This window comes from Lasioglossum baleicum, unplaced genomic scaffold (assembly GCF_051020765.1).
Source record: "Lasioglossum baleicum unplaced genomic scaffold, iyLasBale1 scaffold0383, whole genome shotgun sequence".
NCBI lineage: Eukaryota > Metazoa > Arthropoda > Insecta > Hymenoptera > Halictidae > Lasioglossum > Lasioglossum baleicum.
The window spans coordinates 34,185-54,972 of record NW_027469443.1 but is presented as its reverse complement, the minus strand read 5'-3'; the positions used below and the strand labels follow the sequence as shown (position 1 = coordinate 54,972).

Here is a 20,788-nt window from a genome sequence, read left to right as displayed (position 1 = left end):
CTGGGTCCCCTTTTGTAAATATTTACCTCACACTCATTTCACTTAATGGCAATACGTCGACCCCCCCCCTCCCGCCAACTAACCGTTCGAAACAGGACATGCGTCATTCTATTCGTTTCAACATGCTGAACGCGAAATGTAATTTTAACTTTTGGCGGAAATGAATAGTTTGTTCTTTCTAAACTGTAGATCATTGTAAAGCTCTGAAATTTTAGATTAATTTGATATTAAATACTCGTGCTTAGAGAATATATATATATGTAAATGTCGAAACGAATATAGAATGACGCATGTCCTGCTTCGAAAGAAGGGAGAGCAGGGGCTTTAGAAGTTCGGCCGAATAAATATTAATGTATTAATATACAATTGATATATTTATATATTTAGAAAATACGAAATTGGAACCGGCAATTAAAGAGAGATCCCCTCGCACGTGGAGATGTTGTTCAAAATATGTAGCTGTATAACCTACACGTTTTCGCGAACAAATAAGTCATATACAGGGTGTCCCAAAATTCGTGAAAATCCCGAAAGGGGGTGGTTCCTGAGACCATTCTAAGAGACATTTTCCTCTGCACCAAAGTCAACTGCGGCTTTGTTTAGGAGTTATTAACGAAAAACACGGACCAATCAGAGCGCGCCCTGGCCCGGCGCGCCAAGCCGCGCCGGCAAGCGAGTGTCGCGGTACGCCGTGACATCGCATCGCAGAGCCGGAACTAGCCGCTTTGGCGCCTGTGGCAACAATCTGGCATGCGCCCCTACCATCTATGTAGTATAATGGGAAAATATATTGAACTCAAATATTTTTCCATATCGTATAATTATTAAAAATGAATGAAACATACGTATAAAATTTTTTACAACATTTTTTGTAATAAATTATTCATATCAAAACTTTTCTAGACTTCGCTTCCGCAAATAGGTTGATTATTTCATCGTAATTGAGGCGGGTTGCTATTTCTTTCTCAATTGACAAAATAGACATATTCGCCAAATGTTCTTGAGCCAAAGAGGAGCGCAGATATGATTTAATAAGCTTCAGCTTGCTGAAGGAACGTTCGCATGTAGCCGTCGTTACAGGCATGCATAAGAATATTCTCAAAGCTGTGATTATATTAGGATATACATTTTCAAGCGATAATTCGTATATTTTCTCCAATACTTGGAAATGGTTCATACCCTTGTCCTTGAGGTCGTTCATTAATGTCGTGGCTTGGAATTTGAAACTCTCAATTTCTAATGAAAATTCATACGGATCCAGGTCATTTGGATATTTGAGAGCAAGATCGGCTGCCATTTTGGTGAGCAGAGTAACATCGGTGTCAAGAATCGCTTGGCCGCTCAGAAATGCGAAATCATCGGCAACTTCATTCAGAGCGACGAATCGGGTATTAATTTGGGTAATCATCGAGTCAATAACTTGTATCAGTTCTACTTTAAATTGAGTTTGGGCACTTATATGTTGAGATTCATCTTTCGCCTTTTCTCCTGCCATCATCTTCTTTTTCCGTTTTCGAGTGTCTTGAAAGTCTTGTGTTACTTCTAATTCTTCAGCTGTCACAGCAGATGATTGTAAAATTGTTGGGAAGAAAGTTTCTCTGTATATTGTCAATTGTGACAGCAAACCTTTAATCATTCCTGTGGCTCGAGCAATATCGAGGTTTTTGTCTTGCAATGCTAGGTTGATTCGGTTGATTTTTGACAGGAGCGAATCCCAAAACTTTAGTCGACCTATAAACTCAAAGGTTTGTATCGATTTTAAAATAGACTTAGCTTGTACTATTGTGTCCCCTGTATTCTGATCAGACTCTGTCATCTTTTTAAGCATGTTCACGATTGCCGGCAGTTGGCAGTTCATTGCATGCACGGCATTTGCTTTTGACGACCATCGCGTGTCACAAGACCCCTTTAACGTGGTTTTTAGTTCGGTTTGCAGTAATTTCCAGCGAGCAGCTGAGCCAACAAAAAAATTATAAGTTTGTTGGATAATACCAAAAAAAGTTTGCATTTGTGGTACTATATTCGCAGCATTAACACCGATCAAATTCAAGCTATGGGCAGTGCATGGTATGAATCGTGCATTCTCATTCAAGGCTAATATTCGTGCCTGCACACCTTTATACTTGCCCGCCATATTAGCTCCGTTATCGTAAGACTGACCTCGTACATTTGCAATTTCCAAGCCATCTTCTGCTAGTTTGTCAATAATTTCTCTCGAAAGACCTTCTCCGGTTTTTGCTTCAGTGTTAATGAAAGTGATGAAGCTTTCTTCAATTTTACATTTCTTATTTGAATCAATGTGAACGTACCGAATTATTTGAACCATCTGTTCTTTATGAGATATGTCGGTCGTACAATCGAAGAGGATTGAAAAATATTTACCTTTCTTTATGTTTTGAATTATGTGCGATTGAACTTGTTTGGCAGCCAAATCAATCAATTCGTTTCGTATTTTTGGTGAAAAATAAGAAATTGCACCTTTATTGTGACTGTCAATATGTTTTTTGATAGTACTGTCGTAATGGCTAATCAATTCGATCGTGTTCAGAAATTTTCCACAGTCTGGTCGCCCAATGATTTCAGATGTCCCTCTAAGGGCTTCATTGTTTTTGACGCAGTGCAAAATTGCATCGAGTATTACTTTCAATACATGTCTCCACTTTCCCTTTTCTTTTTCGAGTTGTTCGAGTAAATGGTCATCTACGAAGCCACCACATTTCAACTTCTTCTCAAACTTCTTCAGTTTTATATAATTTGCTCTATGAGATATAGAGCTTTCATGTCTTGGTAAATAGGGGTTAAGATGTTGCCAGTCATTAAAACCGTTCAACCAAATGCTGCTTCTGTCGTCGTTGAACAGTGTGCACGGGAAACAAAACAGAGAGTCAAGCTGTTTACAGTAGATCAACCAGTTCCTGTGTACTTGTTCTCCATTTGTCATTGTTCTCGTGAACCACTTTTTCTCAAAACGTCTATTGTTAGTTAACGGATACATGACGATATCGTCGCCATTAATAGGACCGTGTTCAATATACAGTTTGATAGTGTCCTTATTAACTGTCCACGATTTAGGATTATTGAAATCAACGTCAATCGAATTTTCTACTGCGCAATCATGTTCTAATCTTTGTTGATTTGCGGAATTATTCTCAGTAGGTATTCCGTTTGAGCTGTTGGATTCTACGTTTTGTGCAATATGTTCAGGTTGATTGAGTTCTGTATTTAGTTCGTTATTTGTGTTTTCCGATGTCGATGGTAGTTCTCTTGGAAAGAATTGCTCTATATTACCGGTGTTTTTTAGAGCTGCAGCCTTTTTCTCCTCGCGGATCTGTTTAAACTGAGCACCTGATTTCTTCTTTGGTGGCATCCCTATAAACAAATACATATACATATACGAAGGAATGTTGTATGGTTTCAGCGTGAATAACTTTGAACAATTTTGCTCGAACCAGATAATATACTCACTTGAAACTTTCTTCTTTCCTGCGTCGCCGATGCGTGGCGACTGCGGTATCGTGCAAATCATCTTTTGTTTTCTTTCTCGCGCCGTTACGCGCTTGTTCGCGTTTTCATCCGTGGGTATCGTGCAAATCATCTTTTGTTTTCTTTCTTGCGTCATTACGCACTCGTTCGCGTTTTCCCGCCGAACGACCAACCGAAGACTGACCAGCGCGCAGCGCTATGACTTTCTTGGGCTTGGTCGTCAGGACGGGAGGCGGGTTCGGCGCGCGGGCGTTGCGGCTCGTCTCGAACGCCTCGTGTGGCCTCGGAATCTCGGACGCTCGGGACTCGATAAAAATTCGCGCCTTTGCGCTGCATGTAAATAAAAAATTTGGCATAGCGCCCCCACGAGACCTGCGTGCGTTGCGCCCGTTGCGCCCCTACGACTGTTGCGCCCGTGGCAGGTGCCACCTTCTCCACGCCCTAGTTCCGGCTCTGTCGCATCGTGACGGCGCTGCGGCCCAGGGCGCGCTCTGATTGGTCTGTGTTTTTCGTTAATAACTCCTAAACAAAGCCGCAGTTGACTTTGGTGCAAAGGAAAATGTCTCTTAGAATGGTCTCAGGAACCACCCCCTTTCGGGATTTTCACGAATTTTGGGACACCCTGTATATGTATATATTCTTTAAGAGCACGAGTATTTAATATCAAATTAATCTAAAAATGCAGAGCTTTTCAATGATCTACAGTTTAGAAAGGAATGGTCACCGAATAAGGTAATTTTAAAGAATAAAAGTATGTATTGCGTGTTACTCACCGAACGTGTGGACACCTTCACGTGCTGAACAAGAAGACCGGACAGATGGATAGACGCGTAGTTCCGCGGCACGGCATACACACACATGCGAGACGCGTACACGTAATCGCGAATGCCCCCTACGGGAGAGGGATGTACAGGCTAAACAACTTGTATTTGTGTATGGTGAATAGCACAATTAATAGATGTCGCGATCGTTAAGAGGTAACCGTCCGACCATGAATAAATGTAATACGCAAGAGAAGTAACTCAAACGCATAATTATATGCCATTTGTTTCGAATGGATCGATTTGTCACGAATAAATTTATTTCGTTATTGCAGTATAGTCTACCTTTAGGTAGAATAGAATCCTAGCGAAAGCAATAGCAGTGATTGTAATTAGCAGGTCGCAAATATACATTTTTCAAACCTTAATTTGTGTTTAAAACAAAATTTTTTTCTTTGCATTATATTTAATTTAATAAACAATACAACTTTTGTCTAAGAAATTTTTTTATATTTTTATAAATATACATTATACATATAATACAGTACATTATACATAAAATAATTTATTTATCTCGTAATGACTTTTTTGATACATCTGGATATTGTTTCCTATTTTCGGAAATAATTTGTAAAATATATTGTTTCTCCTCCTTCATTTTTTGATAATAACTGATTATAGTCTTGAATAAGCTTAATACCGCGCTCAGCAGTGTCATTAACAACTTTTAAGTTTTGTACAATGTTTAGTCCAAATTTGAAATCCTCGTCATCTTCCCATGAATCGGGATCTTTTTTAAAAAATTCTATAGGAATTGAAAATCTTTCAAAAAATAGTAGTGTTTTGTGGGAAATAAAATGTTCAATTCCTTTACCAGCATAGTTTTTTAAGTCTTCACGAGTTAATTCATATTTCTTACATGATTCGTCGGTTTCAATGTTATCAGATTCGTCGACTTCATTGGTAAGTGCCTCCACCATTCGTAATTTTGTATTCTTCTCCACGGTTTTGTATTAATGACAAAATAAACAGATGGAACCCAAGAATCCAGGAGATGTGTAATCCAGGAGATATAATGTGTAAACTTTATTTAAAGTAGAAATTATATGGTCGGTTGTGATACTCTCTGTCTCGTCTGTCTCGTCTGTCTCGGCCTCCGCTTCCTCGGCCTCCGCGTCCGCGGGCTTCGGCGGTCACTGCCGCGCGTTGATGGAGGTGAATGAATCTCCTCTGTGCGTCGACAAATACTTTGTTCTGCAACAAATAAAAAAAAATTAATCATAATAAAAATAACATAGGAGACCTAGTTGGGACCGGAGATTGAAAACTGTTCTGATAAGTACTTATTTATAATTTGAACCATTTTTAAAAAATAAATGCATTTTTATAATATGTCTCTACATGCATTATATTTGAATTATCATCTTGATAACAATTTATTGTTGAAGCAATTGTTTGAATCGACATTATTACGGAAATGATAATGTAAACAATGAATATGGAATAGCTTCACCAAAAAAGTTCAAATCGTACAGTACAATATTTAAAAAGTTTACGTTTTTTTTTTAGGACACTACACTTTGTCCGATACTGGATATATGTGATTCCGGTGAAATGAACTATGTATTATAGTATGTTACTCACCCATAGCAATTCGGCCTCTGTCGCGGACGATGAGTATGGCAAAGAGGCGGCGGCTGAATGATCCAAGTGGGACCACTTTCCCATCGATGGGAACCCACACGTTGTCGCGGCTGCTGTCACGTAAGAGGCGGGTGGCGGCACTGCATTGTAACTTCTCGCGGGTGGTGACGGGGCCGCTGTCGGGGCCGCTGGCGGGAATCTCGCCAGAAAGCTTTTAATCGCGGGTGGATACAAATATGCTGCTGTCGGGGCCGCTGGCGTGGCCGCTGTCGGGGCCGCCGTCACGATTTCGTTGCCCGCTTGGAGGGCCTCTGATTTCCAGGCCCTCTCTTGTGCTGCCTCAAGGGCCGCTATCTGGGCCGCGAGTGATCGGTTTTCCTCTCGTGCTGCCTCCAAGGTCGCCGTCGCTCGTCGGGCGGCGTTCGCTGCCGCTGCCGTGGACACCGATGTGGGTGAAAACAGTGGCGGTGAAGGTAATTGCTGCTGCGTTCTGTACGAGTCCATCTACATCGTGAAAAAAAAACAAATTATTCAAAACACGAACACACACTCAATAAATATTCAAAATATCTGGCCAAGTAGCAATAAAAAAGTACAGTAAAGTTGCGATTTTTGTCAAAGAGCCTGTGTTCTGCACGGACAACTATTTCATACGACATTATTTTTTTATGATCGCGACGAGAGTTCAAAAGAAAGCCAAACGTAGAGAATAACAGCATGACAGTGGAATGCGCGGGCACCCGAAAACTATCGCGCACAGGGTCGTTTACAAATATCGCGACTTTACATTACGAGAAGAAATGAAGAATAAACGAAAACTATCGCGTGCGTGGTCGTTGACAAATATCGCGACTTTACAGTAATGATGAAATAGTGAAAAATAAACGAAAAACTATGGGTCAGATATTCTGGATTGGAATGAAGAGAGGTTTGAACAGTACTTACTTTCTATTCGACTGTCGAGATCAGAATGACGGTCCGACCCAGTGCTGCCAGATGAGGGGAATCACGCCGATTTTAGGTACCCCCTCTCCGACGACCACCAGAGTAAGTGACACGTTGCGCGTGCGCGACGGGGATTGAGTAGGGGCAAATGGGGGACACGTTGCGCGTGCGCGATGGGGACGGGGACGCACACACACGCAACGATGACAGATGAGATGATATGACATTTCGCAGGTTTTAGGTTATTGCCGCGTATCGTATCGAACTCATGTACATATACGTACTTAATGAAATTAATAATATGAATCGATCTAAATAGACATTGTAAACATTCTTTATTATAAATAAAATGAATTGTGGGAGTTTCAGTCGTGAAGCGAAGTATGAAGTATGAATTTTCACACTGTGGATTTTGAAACTACCTTTTTCAATGCATATATTCGAAAGTTTGGTATTGGGATTATTGGGAAGGCGAAACGAATTGTAGAATTGAATACTGAATATAATAAATATATTATACATAATAATATACACCAGCTCGGTTGGTTGAGCGCGTTAGGTATTCAAGTGTAGACGTACTTGTACATAATAGTATACAATAAAATACAATATGATATAAATATACACATACACACACACACACACGTAATAATCAAACTAATATTCAACATGTATCACTCTCACTGCTGCTATTTTCGGTTTCGTCAGGGAGCAAGATCCCATCTAATTCGGAAGGTACTTCTTTGCTGTGGTACATGTCAGAATTAAAATATTTCAACACATTGTCCGGTACATTGTAGCTGCATGCATCAACGTTCTTTGACTTTAAATATAATTTAATTCTAGTTATAGCGGAAAGCATCTGCGTACCTAAGCAATTTCTTTTTAAATTTTTCATGTCCGTGATTATTGAAAAATACCTTTCCACATCTGCATTGGAATGCGGTAGTGATAGGCATATAAATGCTAGTTTTGCAAGTTCGCCATACATTAATTCACCTGAACAATCTTTTAAATTTCTTACGGTGCTCCAAAATGCTATAACATCTAATTTTTTAAACTGTTCTTTTTGTTCATATGTTGAACCCGCAGACAATGTGAACCATTGGTCAATTGCTATTTCAGCTGTCACTTTGGATGGAAAATGTTCTGCAATGATATCGATTTGACCTACGTGTTTACTGTGATCTAATGCTACGTTTGGATCTAAAAAATTCAATGCATTTACAAACTTGTCGTTAACCGGAAGTCTTTTGATGGACTCTTTGTACGCAGTTTTATAAAATTGTTGAATATTTGTATAGAATTGTGTGACTTCCTCGGGCTGACTTTCTCTTAAATCATCTATCAAATTGGTTGCTGCTGCCCCAATATAAATTTCATTTAACGGCAATAATATCGTTGTATCTTCTACATTTAATTTGTCTACATTATTATCCACCGAAAACTCCGGTTTAACGAACCCGTACGCTAGTATTCCTATAAATGATTTGCATTCCTCGCTAATTCTGTGTATTAAAACTTCATTAGACTAAAAGTAAATATTAAATCTGTGAAATTTATGTAATATATAATTTAAAAATTCCAAATATGGCTTTGTGAAATCATCTGTAAGTTGAGAATAAATCTGGTTTCCATCCAAAGAACCCTCACTGCCACTTACAACTTCCTCTGCGAATGCACTGAACAATGGATTCCATTGGCTTAGTACTCTCGCGACGCATGCAGCTTGAGCTAGCCACCTAGTTTTTGATGGGCGTAGAATCTTCTGTTTTTCTACCCGCATCAATGCCTGTATATCGCCTAATATGGCTGCCCTTTTGGAACTATTCGAGAAGTGTTTATATATGTCTTGCAACAGTCTTTCTACCGATTCGGGTATCCATTTCGTTGCATGTCTTGCAACTAAATGGATACTGTGGCACAAACATGGAAATTTTATAATTTCCCTATTCCTATTCTGAAATTTAGTCGTTACAGAATTGAAACGCCCTACCATTACATTGGCATTGTCTACTCCTATCCCAATTATGTTATTAACAGACAAATGTAACTTCTCCAAACTATTCATGACGCATTTAAATATATTTTCGGCAGTAGCGTCTTAAATATTTAATATTCATATAACTAAAAGAATATCCACCGAAACCTTCGGATAGTAAATTTTAATGTGGTAGACTCCGTTTTCCAGGATTGCAAGGGTGCGGGATTCGGATTTCTCGATAATACAAAGTATTTTTTCTACAATTCCGATCAATTGCTGTAGTAAACTAATTGCTCTAACTTCCCAAAAAAGTTCGCATCGTATAGTACAATATTAAACAAGTTATCGTCTATTTTATCCCAGACAACCAACTGCTCCGTTCTGCAGCTGTACTGCGCCGCAGCTATGTCGCGTTTTGGATCCCTGCTGCCGCGCCACTGCACGGAGAACGGGGCTCGATTTTGCCTCGCCGTAAGAGGGCAACACGGTCGCGCCAGGTCGCATTAATGTAGGACGTGCTATGTGGTAGCTGGTAGATGTCGCTAACGTAAATGTCTATTATACAAATGTGTAGCAGCAGCAGTCTTTCTTTTTACTGACAAAATTAATATTTTTATTTAAATTACATACTACATACTATCAGGTCGTTCGGAAAGTAATTTCGTTTATCGTGTAGGGATGGCAATGCTTCCGTTTGTCATTACTAGACTGCGAATCTTTCTGCAAAGTAGAAATTGACTACATCGATTGCAAGAAATAGAAATCAAATTGAATGTTATTTCTTCAGCAAAGGAGAAAACGAAATGACTTTCCGAACGAGCTAATACATTAACATATTACAAGGAGAGCTGCATAAAGTCTAAATAAAATCAATCTCATCACTTTCATACAAAGAAACATTTACCAGTTACTTTTAAGGTTCGGTAGGTGTAGAGTGTTGAAATTTATAATTTTCGGCTCGAGCGCGTTTCAAGCTACCCGAGTGCATCGGGCTGCCAAGGGGTTTCGAGCTGCCCGGGAGTGTCTCGATCTCGTCGGGCGGGTTCGGAAAGAATCGGACAAGTTCGGGTGAACGAGTTTTCGCGCTACTCGAGATTCAATTCTGCGTTCGCACGAACTTGTCCGCTTCTGTCTGACGTCTGAAAGCGCTCGACGAAGTCGAGCCACTCTCGGGCCACCGGGCCACCCGATGGTGTGTCACGGATAGACTGCGGATCTTTCTGCAAAATAAAAATTTACTATATCGATTGCAAGAAATAGAAATCAAATTGAATTGAATTGTTTCTTCAGCAAAGGAGAAAACGAAATGACTTTCCGAACGAGCCAATACATTATAACATATTACAAGGAAAGCTGCATAAAGTCTAAATAAAATCAATCTCATCACTTTCATACAAAGAAACATTTACCAGTTACTTTTAAGGTTCGGTAGGTGTAGAGTGTTGAAATTTATAATTTTCGGCTCGAGCGCGTTTCAAGCTACCCGAGTGCATCGGGCTGCCAAGGGGTTTCGAGCTGGCCGGGAGTGTCTCGATCTCGTCGGGCGGGTTCGGAAAGAATCGGACAAGTTCGGGCGAGCGAGTTTTCGCGCTACTCGAGATTCAATTCTGCGTTCGCACGAACTTGTCCGCTTCTGTCTGACGTCTGAACGCGCTCGACGAAGTCGAGCCACTCTCGGGCCACCGGGCCACCTGATAGTGTGTCACGGATAGACTGCGGAACTTTATGCAAAATAAAAAATGTCAGCGTCGATTACAGGAAATAGAAACTAAATTGAATGTCATCTCTTCCTTTAATGATTTTAATAGAGGAGAAATCATATATTGACATCTACAATTTAAAAAATTTTCCAACAACTATCAATTTCATCTACTCAAGTTTGCTATAAATGCATAAAGATCCGCAGTCTATTCGTGACATATCAAGCGGCTCGAGAGTGGCTCGACATCGTCGAGTGATTTGAAAATTACAGTCAAAACGTGTTGGTCGAGGAAGTGTCGACTTCCAGCTCAATAGTAAGGACCTGTCATAAATCTCCCTGTAGAGAACAGCCCCGGGAACGGCACTGAAAGAAATCGAGTCTACCGGGTTGGGTCTGCCTGGGTCTGCCTAGCCCGACCCCAGCCGCGCGCCCGTAGTCTCAATGTGTTGACTTCGATGGCGCACGCTGCGTAGTATGTGTGACCGCTGTAATAAGTATTTCAATACAGCCGAAAATGCATGTGAAACGAGTCCTGCCTCCTCCACTCTGATCCAATCGTCCGCGCATTCGCACCTAGACACGTCACCGTAATCCTGCCTGGGAACCTTCTTCTCAGGCTTACACCAAGTACAATGTCACCAGTTCGAATCCATGCGTGTTGGCGTCTTGCCGCCATCCCCTACAATTGCGTAGTATGTAGTGGGCGGTAACGGTATCGTATCCTAACCCACTGCTGTTCCGCTATCGCTCGTACTTACGAGGCAGTGTATTGGATCACTTGTTGGACATAGACAAATCTAAAATGTTTTTTCACTACGTGAATGAAATATGTAATTTCAGGACCGACGCTGTCGATCCTTACGTCAGAAAATGTCTGTTCCAGGGTTGTTACCTTTCACTTAAAAAGGCATCGTTGGTCAAGACTGGTTGCTAATATTATTCTCGAGGTGTAAATGGGGTTATTTAGTCGTATACAGCGTCCGTTGCCAGCTCCTTGTGACGCCAATTTTTATATCTCCATTTCTTTTGAAGGGCTCATTTTACAGTGGAAACTCCAAGGAATATAAACATATTTTGTTCAAAATTTAAATCACTGACGCACAGTGGTCTGGATTGGAAAATCGTGTGCCATTTTGTTATAACTTTTGAACCAGTAGAGATACTGCAATGAAATTTTCACTAAAAATATTTAAAAAATAGTCATTTTTAACTATAGGTAATTAAATATTTTTTGCATTTGTTAAACAATAATTTTTTATAAATTTTCAGTGATATTTTTGATTTAAAAAAAAATTTTTGGAATATAATCGTACATACTATTTTTTACTTTCTAAATATGTATTTTTTATATTTATGTTTCACACATGTGTAACGTTTTATGGAATACGTAAAATATAAATTTGAGAAGTCTTGTTGCAATCAACATACACAAAAAAAATTACCGTAAAGGTAAAAACGCATTACAAGCGTGTCAAAGATATTTTTTATAATAATTTATAATGATTAAAAAACGAAACGAGCCTACTACCTTATATCTTTATTTTACTAGAGGTGAGCGAAATATCAGAACGAAACAGAATTGAAAAACTTCTATTATATTTTAATACTAAAGAATTACCTCGGATGCAATATTTAACACTAAAATCTTACATTTTTCGCTATGTGAAGTCATCTGATAATAATTTGTACCAACAATATTCCTCGCAAACATTCTATTACCAACTTTAATGGCTTTAAACAATAATAATTTGAGCGGGCGGAGAGGGGCGGAATTAATTTTTTCATGATTATTTAGAAGGAAAGTGTACTAAAAATATTCCAATTAATTAGAAAGCTAAACTCGGCTAAACTTTAAAGATATACCATCTTAAATGGAAAGGACTTCACAAATTTTTCTTACGGTATTGAGCATTATTATATAAATAGAGTATTTACGTTAATAAATAATAGAAAGATATGATTTTTATCACAAAAGTCTGCTCTTCAATATAAAAAAAAAAGCGAGAGATAATATTAAATAGGAACGTCAGGGCACCGCATCACAGAGAAGCAATTTTTCTCGTGAAAAATCCTCCTTTTAAAATGTCCTATTTTCCATGTTTATTGCAACTATTATATTTATTAAATTGTACTATTTTCTTCATTTCCGAGGTCTGTGAACATTTGGGAAGCAATGTTTATAGATATCGATACGAGAAAGTTCGTTTTTGGGCAGAAAGGCACACGATTTTCCAATCCAGACCACTGTGTGACGGCTCATCGAAAAAGACGTAAAAAACGAATTAGTTTAAATTTTTCGACTCCATACAGTTGATGGTCGAGGTTAAAAAAATAATTTTGCAATAGCCCAATCCTTTCCTAATAAAACCACCAAAAAAAAAAGTGTAGCTCAATCGGATTTCAACGAAAATATGATTTCATGATGTTTCGTTGACAAAAAATTCGATTTTTTGGAAAATCCTGAGGTGGTAGACAAATTCTGAGACCAGATTTGAAATAAGCGTGGAAGAATGTACGGGAAATGATGTACAGCATGTTGCAAAAAAGTTTTATTGAAATTGTGCAGGTTTAACGAATTTTGTCAAGGTTAAAAAACGTTCGTACCATCATTTCCCTACTTTCCGCATATTCTGCAAAGTTAGAGCTTTAATTTAAAAAAAAATCATCGTTCTATCTCTTTTCTATCGAAAGTTATTCGACTTTAACACAGAAACTTGCGGCGACCCGTGCAGCGACCCTTGCAGCGACCCAATAGCTGCACGGGTCGCTGCAAGGGTCGCCGCCTGGATCGCGACGGAATGGCCAAAAAAGGTGTGTCACAGCTCTGACCGACCAGTCCTGAACCGCTAGAGGACTCATCAGTAAGGCGGGCCCTGCCCGAGACGCTGCGATATCGGAAGGTGGTTTAAGACTGTATATATAGAGATCGGTGACGGATCAGGTAGCAGCGAGAAAGGTCTTTCTTTGACTATCTGTCCATCTTGTGGCAAATGTAGGAAATTAGCTGCCACAAAAGAGAGCGAGTTATTATTGTCCGCTTCTGTCCGAACGCGCCCGACGAGGTCGACCACGTTCGGGCCACCCGCCCGATGTGTTACGGATAGACAGCGGGTCTTTATGCAAAATAAAAAACGTCAGCGTTGATTACAAGAAATAGAAACTCAAAAGAATGTCATCCCTTTCCTTAATGATTTTAATAAAGGAGAAATCATATATTGACATTTTCAATTTTAAAAATTTTCCAACAACTACCAATTTCATCTGCTCAATTTTGCTATAAATGCATACAGATCCCAAGTCTATCCGTTACACATCGGGCGGCTCGAGAACGGCTCGACATCGGCGAGTGATTTGAGGAGTTGGTGACAGATGGATAGACCGTATGGCGATTAACTTCATCAATCGATTGAATCAATTCGATCAAATTTGTTGCCGGTCAAATCTGGAGTCGGTGAAATGTCGGCGAAAACCGTGTGCGCCGTCCGGAGCAATGTTCGTCGAAATGTCATAACATCTCCAAAAATTCAAGTCTTTTAGTCTCGAATCTAATGTCGTTAATGCTTCGTACAGAGCTGAACATTTCGCTTTGAAACTTTAATTCACTGTGTGAAATCAGGGACTTAATCTCGGTAAAATATATATACATACCGAACAATACCGGTGACGGTACTATGCCAAGTGGCTGAAATAACACCGAAACCGTTAATATACTTTTTCGAGCAAAAGGTCCTGAAAAACGAAGTTTGGGCTTTTGTTGTGCCATGGCCGAACTGCAATGTGCCACCAGCCGTACCCTTAGGAGTTAATTGCCGTAATAACCATAAAGACATTAAAGACCAAATTGGTCTGACCAGATTCCTTGGGGTTACCGTGCGCTCGCTACCCCCGCCATATAAAAGATTCTGTAGACTTTTTCAAATACAGTGATATCCAATATTAATACAGTATGATTGTTTAAACATGTTTAAACAATGGTTTTGGAAACAGCGGGACAAACGATTTTTTCGAATCCATATTTATTAAGCTTAAGATTTTTAAAACTAAGAAAATGAAAAAACACTATCCGAATACCCGAAATGTCATCGAAAACGGTCAACACATAAGCCGAATCGAGCGCGCTCGACTTCCCTCGACCCGATCTACCTGACGATTCGGGCGGCCCGCACATCCCTAATATCTACATTTATTTTAAAAAACTTAAATATTGATGACAAACGAATCAAATTTTATTTAATCTATAAGGAGGAACGCGTAACATTTATATTTGTTAAGCTATGGTTAAAAGTAACAATTCTGAATTAATTAAATTAATTTTGCTACGCCGCAAAGAGAGTTGGTGAAAGGATGATGGACGAATTGCGCAAGTAGTAATGAATATTATGAGTTTTTATGCATCTTTTATTCATGATTGTTTATTATTCAAACAGAAAGTGAAAATCTTTCCTATGTAGGAATCTATACCCTAATTTATCTTGCAATTTCGTCTTCTTCCCGAAACGTGTGGTCGGTGACATACGGTGTGTCCTGAATACCAGGATACATAAAAAATACAGGAAAAATCATTGATATACGATATATGTTTGTACATGTGTACAATGACATCTTCCTCTTCCCCAGTTGCTTCCTTCTCCTTTCCTGGACAGCATTGCATTTTTCCTCGGCTTTCAATAGATTTCCACATTACCACGGAGGTACTATTGTTAATGCGTTTTTTTTTTAGTGGTATCCCCGGTAGGCCTATTCCACTTTGCAATAGTCCGGCTTCATTGCCCTTCAGGAATATGCGATCCTGAGAAAAAAATCATTAGTTCACATATTAATGGATTATATATACTCATTTTTATTACATTTTTCTTATAATATACTTACGACACTGCTGACGTCCCCTCCATTTCACGGTGGCGGGCCCACGGTGGTGGTAGCGGCGATGGTGGTAGCGGCGATGGTGGTAGCGGCGGCGAAGGACGCCCTGGACGCCTTCCGGTTCCGCTGCTTCGCCGCTTTCAGCGCGAGTTGCGCCGTCGTCGCGAACTCCTTCTCTGTTGGCGGGGGGAATGAACGGCTCCGCGCCGTTGCGTCTGTAACATTTATTCAAAGCAAGATAAACAATGAATTGAGAATGAAATTAAACTATGTCGATGATGTGCAATGCTTACCGTAGATGGCTCGCATGATCCGCGTGTTGTGCAGCGGTCGCGTTTCATAAGCGCCCAGCCACGCGTACGAGGCTGCGGTGGAGTCGGTCAGGGCCTGCTTAAAGCAGGTACTGACAGCCTCCCTTAACGTCGATCCTCCCCATCTGGCGAAGTACCGAACCTGAATAAAAAATAAATATTAGTTTATATATTGATAAATTTGATATACGTACTTTTATTATTTCTCTGTTCCAATATACTTACTACACTGTTAAAGTCCTCTGCAGGACCTACCGCAAAGCGCTCTACCTCTTCTACGGAGCGTAGAGGTAGAAACTGCGGCCGCTCCACCTGCATCCCTCGTTCAACAGCCATGGGCCCTCGAAGTTGCCCCCTGTTGATTGTAACAGCAAAGAAGGATTAGTAAATGAAACATCTTTTCGACAAACATATAATTTCAACTAATTCTGAGGATGACTCACTCCAGATCGTCGCTCAATGTGGCCTGGTTGCGCAGCAGTTGGGCCTGGACCTGTTTGTCCTCTGCATTACGATTCTTAAGGTCGTCCATCTGCTCCTTCAATTTGGCCGTGTGGTCCACCAATTTGTCCACGCCTTGCATTATGAGGCCCTGATTGTGCAGTACCAAAACCAATTGGCCGCTAAAACAAATGCAAACATTACACCGTATACTACAAAATTCAATTATAATTATTGCTGCATTTAAAAATATGTATACAACTTACTTTTGACACTGTTCAGCGCTTCTTGCTTCGTTGAGAGGAGGCTCGTTATGTTGGGCTTCCAACCTCCTGCGCATGGCGTCGTAGTCGCTCTCATTTTGTTCCGGAAGCGAAACAAGGCGCTGCCTCTTTTTGACGGGACGGTCGTTGTCGGAGGATATGGCATTTTTGTACCTCTCCGGTTTCGGCGCATTTCTTTTCGGGCGTTCCTTCTGAAATGTATGAAACGTATTTTTCTATTTTAAACAAATATTGTGATATTATTATAAAAGATATTGAATTGTATTATACTTAGCTAAAAAAACTGCTATAAAACAAAAATCTATTTAATCTGTTCCCCTATAAGATCGTGTCAATATCATTTCCCGTGCTATCCCAGCGTTAAAGTTATTATAGTTTAATCGATCCGCGGCATGTCATCTTATGCGTATACGTTTGGATCCAGCGCCGAAACTCCGCAACGAACTAATGTAAGACATTGGAAAGATTTGTTTAGATTCTTTTTTTACGGAAGAAGCTTTAGAAAGCAGACACAAAGATTTTAAAAAATTTAGATTGAAAAATACAAGAAAATTTTCCAGATTGATTACGAATCAAGATTTATTTTATAGACTTCTGTTTACATCTGATCCGTATGTATCCACTGCACGAATAAACTTGAAGAAAGAACATAATAGATGCGGAAGCTATAAAATTAATTATTAAATAGCTTCAAAAGATATGCAGTTAAATAAAATTGATATTTGTAATTGTTTTTTTTTGTTACAAATATTGTTTTTTTTTTATATTTCATGTTATTCGTTGTATGTTACTATTGTTATATTATAAAACCGTTATTGTTATCACATTTTTATAACAAAAGATCTACAAAAATGTTACTAAATCATTATATATTAAAAAATATCTTATATATAAAAATTATATATAAAAAATATCTTTTGACACAGTTATGAGGCGTTTTTGGCTTCTTGGTACTTTTTGTATACGTTGATTAAGAACAGATTCCTCAAATTTACATTTTACCCATTCCATGAAACATTGTATGTGTGAAACATAAATATAAAATACACACTTAGGAAGAAAAAAGGGTTTGGAAGATTGTATTTAAACAATTTTTTTTTAGTTAAAAATATGAATGAAAATTAATTTAAAATTATTGTTTAACAAACGAAAAAAATAATCATTTGTCTATAGTTCAAAAGTTATAACAAAAAGTCACTAAATTTCTCGATTTGGACCACTGTGCGCCGATACTCTCTGTGCAGATCAGAGACGTGTTATCACGCGACGCAATGTCGCTTGTGCCGAGGCCACGGACATGTTATCCCGCGACGCAATACCGTTCGTGCGGTGCTACAGACGACATATCTCGCGTGCTTACATTATGACGGTCCGACGATGTTGCCACTGCTACGTTCCTCCGTTCCTCATGGTCAGTGGTGGGGGTTGCACAGAGTTGCAGTGGTGAGTGGTGCGGTGTGTGGTGGGGGTACTCTTATTGGCGCGGCGGGAAAATGTTGGAGTCGCCGCAAGGCGAGTCTATATCCGCGTAAACACCAGGTTTTCGTTCGGCATGGCGCATCTTCGCCCTGATTGGTCATACTTACACTCCATACACACCACACACCGCACCTCCCACCACTGCAACTCTGTGCAACCCCCACCACTGACCATGAGGAACGGAGGAACGTAGCAGTGGCAACATCGTCGGACCGTCATTCTGATCTCGACAGTCGAATAGAAAGTAAGTACTGTTCAAACCTCTCTTCATTCCAATCCAGAATATCTGACCCATAGTTTTTCGTTTATTTTTCACTATTTCATCATTACTGTAAAGTCGCGATATTTGTCAACGACCACGCACGCGATAGTTTTCGTTTATTCTTCATTTCTTCTCGTAATGTAAAGTCGCGATATTTGTAAACGACCCTGTGCGCGATAGTTTTCGGGTGCCCGCGCATTCCACTGTCATGCTGTTATTCTCTACGTTTGGCTTTCTTTTGAACTCTCGTCGCGATCATAAAAAAATAATGTCGTATGAAATAGTTGTCCGTGCAGAACACAGGCTCTTTGACAAAAATCGCAACTTTACTGTACTTTTTTATTGCTACTTGGCCAGATATTTTGAATATTTATTGAGTGTGTGTTCGTGTTTTGATTAATTTGTTTTTTTTTCACGATGTAGATGGACTCGTACAGAACGCAGCAGCAATTACCTTCACCGCCACTGTTTTCACCCACATCGGTGTCCACGGCAGCGGCAGCGAACGCCGCCCGACGAGCGACGGCGACCTTGGAGGCAGCACGAGAGGAAAACCGATCACTCGCGGCCCAGATAGCGGCCCTTGAGGCAGCACAAGAGAGGGCCTGGAAATCAGAGGCCCTCCAAGCGGGCAACGAAATCGTGACGGCGGCCCCGACAGCGGCCCCGACAGCGGCCACGCCAGCGGCCCCGACAGCAGCATATTTGTATCCACCCGCGATTAAAAGCTTTCTGGCGAGATTCCCGCCAGCGGCCCCGCCAGCGGCCCCGACAGCGGCCCCGACAGCGGCCACGCCAGCGGCCCCGATAGCAGCATATTGTATCCACCCGCGATTAAAAGCTTTCTGGCGAGATTCCCGCCAGCGGCCCCGACAGCGACCCCGTCACCACCCGCGAGAAGTTACAATGCAGTGCCGCCACCCGCCTCTTACGTGACAGCAGCCGCGACAACGTGTGGGTTCCCATCGATGGGAAAGTGGTCCCACTTGGATCATTCAGCCGCCGCCTCTTTGCCATACTCATCGTCCGCGACAGATTCCGAATTGCTATGGGTGAGTAACATACTATAATACATAGTTCATTTCACCGGAATCACATATATCCAGTATCGGACAAAGTGTAGTGTCCTAAAAAAAAAACGTAAACTTTTTAAATATTGTACTGTACGATTTGAACTTTTTTGGTGAAGCTATTCCATATTCATTGTTTACATTATCATTTCCGTAATAATGTCGATTCAAACAATTGCTTCAACAATAAATTGTTATCAAGATGATAATTCAAATATAATGCATGTAGAGACATATTATAAAAATGCATTTATTTTTTAAAAATGGTTCAAATTATAAATAAGTACTTATCAGAACAGTTTTCAATCTCCGGTCCCAACTAGGTCTCCTATGTTATTTTTATTATGATTAATTTTTTTTTATTTGTTGCAGAACAAAGTATTTGTCGACGCGCAGAGGAGATTCATTCACCTCCATCAACGCGCGGCAGCGACCGCCGAAGCCCGCGGACGCGGAGGCCGAGGAAGCGGAGGCCGAGACAGACGAGACAGAGAGTATCACAACCGACCATATAATTTCTACTTTAAATAAAGTTTACACATTATATATATATATATATATATATATATATATATATATATATATATATATATATATATAGAGAGAGAGAGAGAGTTTTGGTATTTTACTTAACCTCACACGTTCCTTTGCGTTCCATGCTGTTCCCTTACGCGCGCAATAATTTTTATTTGTAGTGTTTATCTAAATTTTTTACATATATAATGTCTAATGCGGCTGAACATAGGAAGGGAAGAGAGAGAGAGAGAGAGAGAGAGAGAGAGAGAGAGAGAGAGAGAGAGAGAGAGAGAGAGAGAGAGAGAGAGAGAGAGAGAGAGAGAGAGAGAGAGAGAGAGAGAGAGAGAGAGAGAGAGAGAATATGGCGGAGGAGCGCTGCACAATTTTTCTGTAGCCAATAAAAGTAAATGTTGTATTGAATTTTTGTATTTTACTTACCCACACCTTCCTCGATCTCCTTCCTCCCACACCTCCACCACCCGTTTGCGTTAAATTGTACGAAAGTTCTATTGTACAAGAATTTTCTGTTGTGATTATACGAAAAATGTCAAAGAAGTTGGCACTGCTCAATAAGGTAAATATAATGGCAAAAAAAAAAATTTTTTGGAAATCATATTTCGCGAAATTTCAAGGTAATCGTTATTTTTATTTAAAGGAGGTCATATAATTACTCAATATTCCTATTAAAAAAAAATGTATAAATCCAACAATGTGCCATGTTCCACAGTTTAGGTGAATTTCACACAATTTTCAATTTATGTGCGCCACGTCATCCTTTTATCCGATCGATCTCAAACTTTGCACAAATTTTTTGCTCACCTAAAGGAACAGTACTGGATAGTTGCGTGCATTGTGTCTTGATAAAAATTTTTCTCCAAGTATTGCATAGGGGCCATCCTAATGTACATATTGGACAGGAATAAACGTTGAGTTAATGTTTCTTCCGCTTTCGGTAAATATATTTCGATAAATAGATATTCCAAATATCATGAGTTTTCAAATATCTTTTTATTTTATTAGAAATTCTACAGAATTCTCGAGAA

General features: G+C 39.9%; 2 protein-coding genes across 2 annotated transcripts in view; one reads left to right on the top strand and one right to left on the bottom strand.

The window, feature by feature from the left end:
* Positions 1 to 20,788, top strand: part of LOC143220217 (uncharacterized) — a 109,965-nt gene that overhangs the window by 75,788 nt on the left and 13,389 nt on the right. The window lies entirely within an intron of this gene.
* Positions 4,685 to 6,857, bottom strand: LOC143220220 (uncharacterized). Its single transcript, XM_076445908.1, has 2 exons — positions 5,889 to 6,857; positions 4,685 to 5,498 (listed from the first exon to the last, which is right to left on the bottom strand). Exons 1-2 carry the CDS (start codon positions 6,390 to 6,392, stop codon positions 5,331 to 5,333), a joined length of 672 nt encoding a protein of 223 aa, XP_076302023.1. The 5' UTR covers positions 6,393 to 6,857; the 3' UTR covers positions 4,685 to 5,330.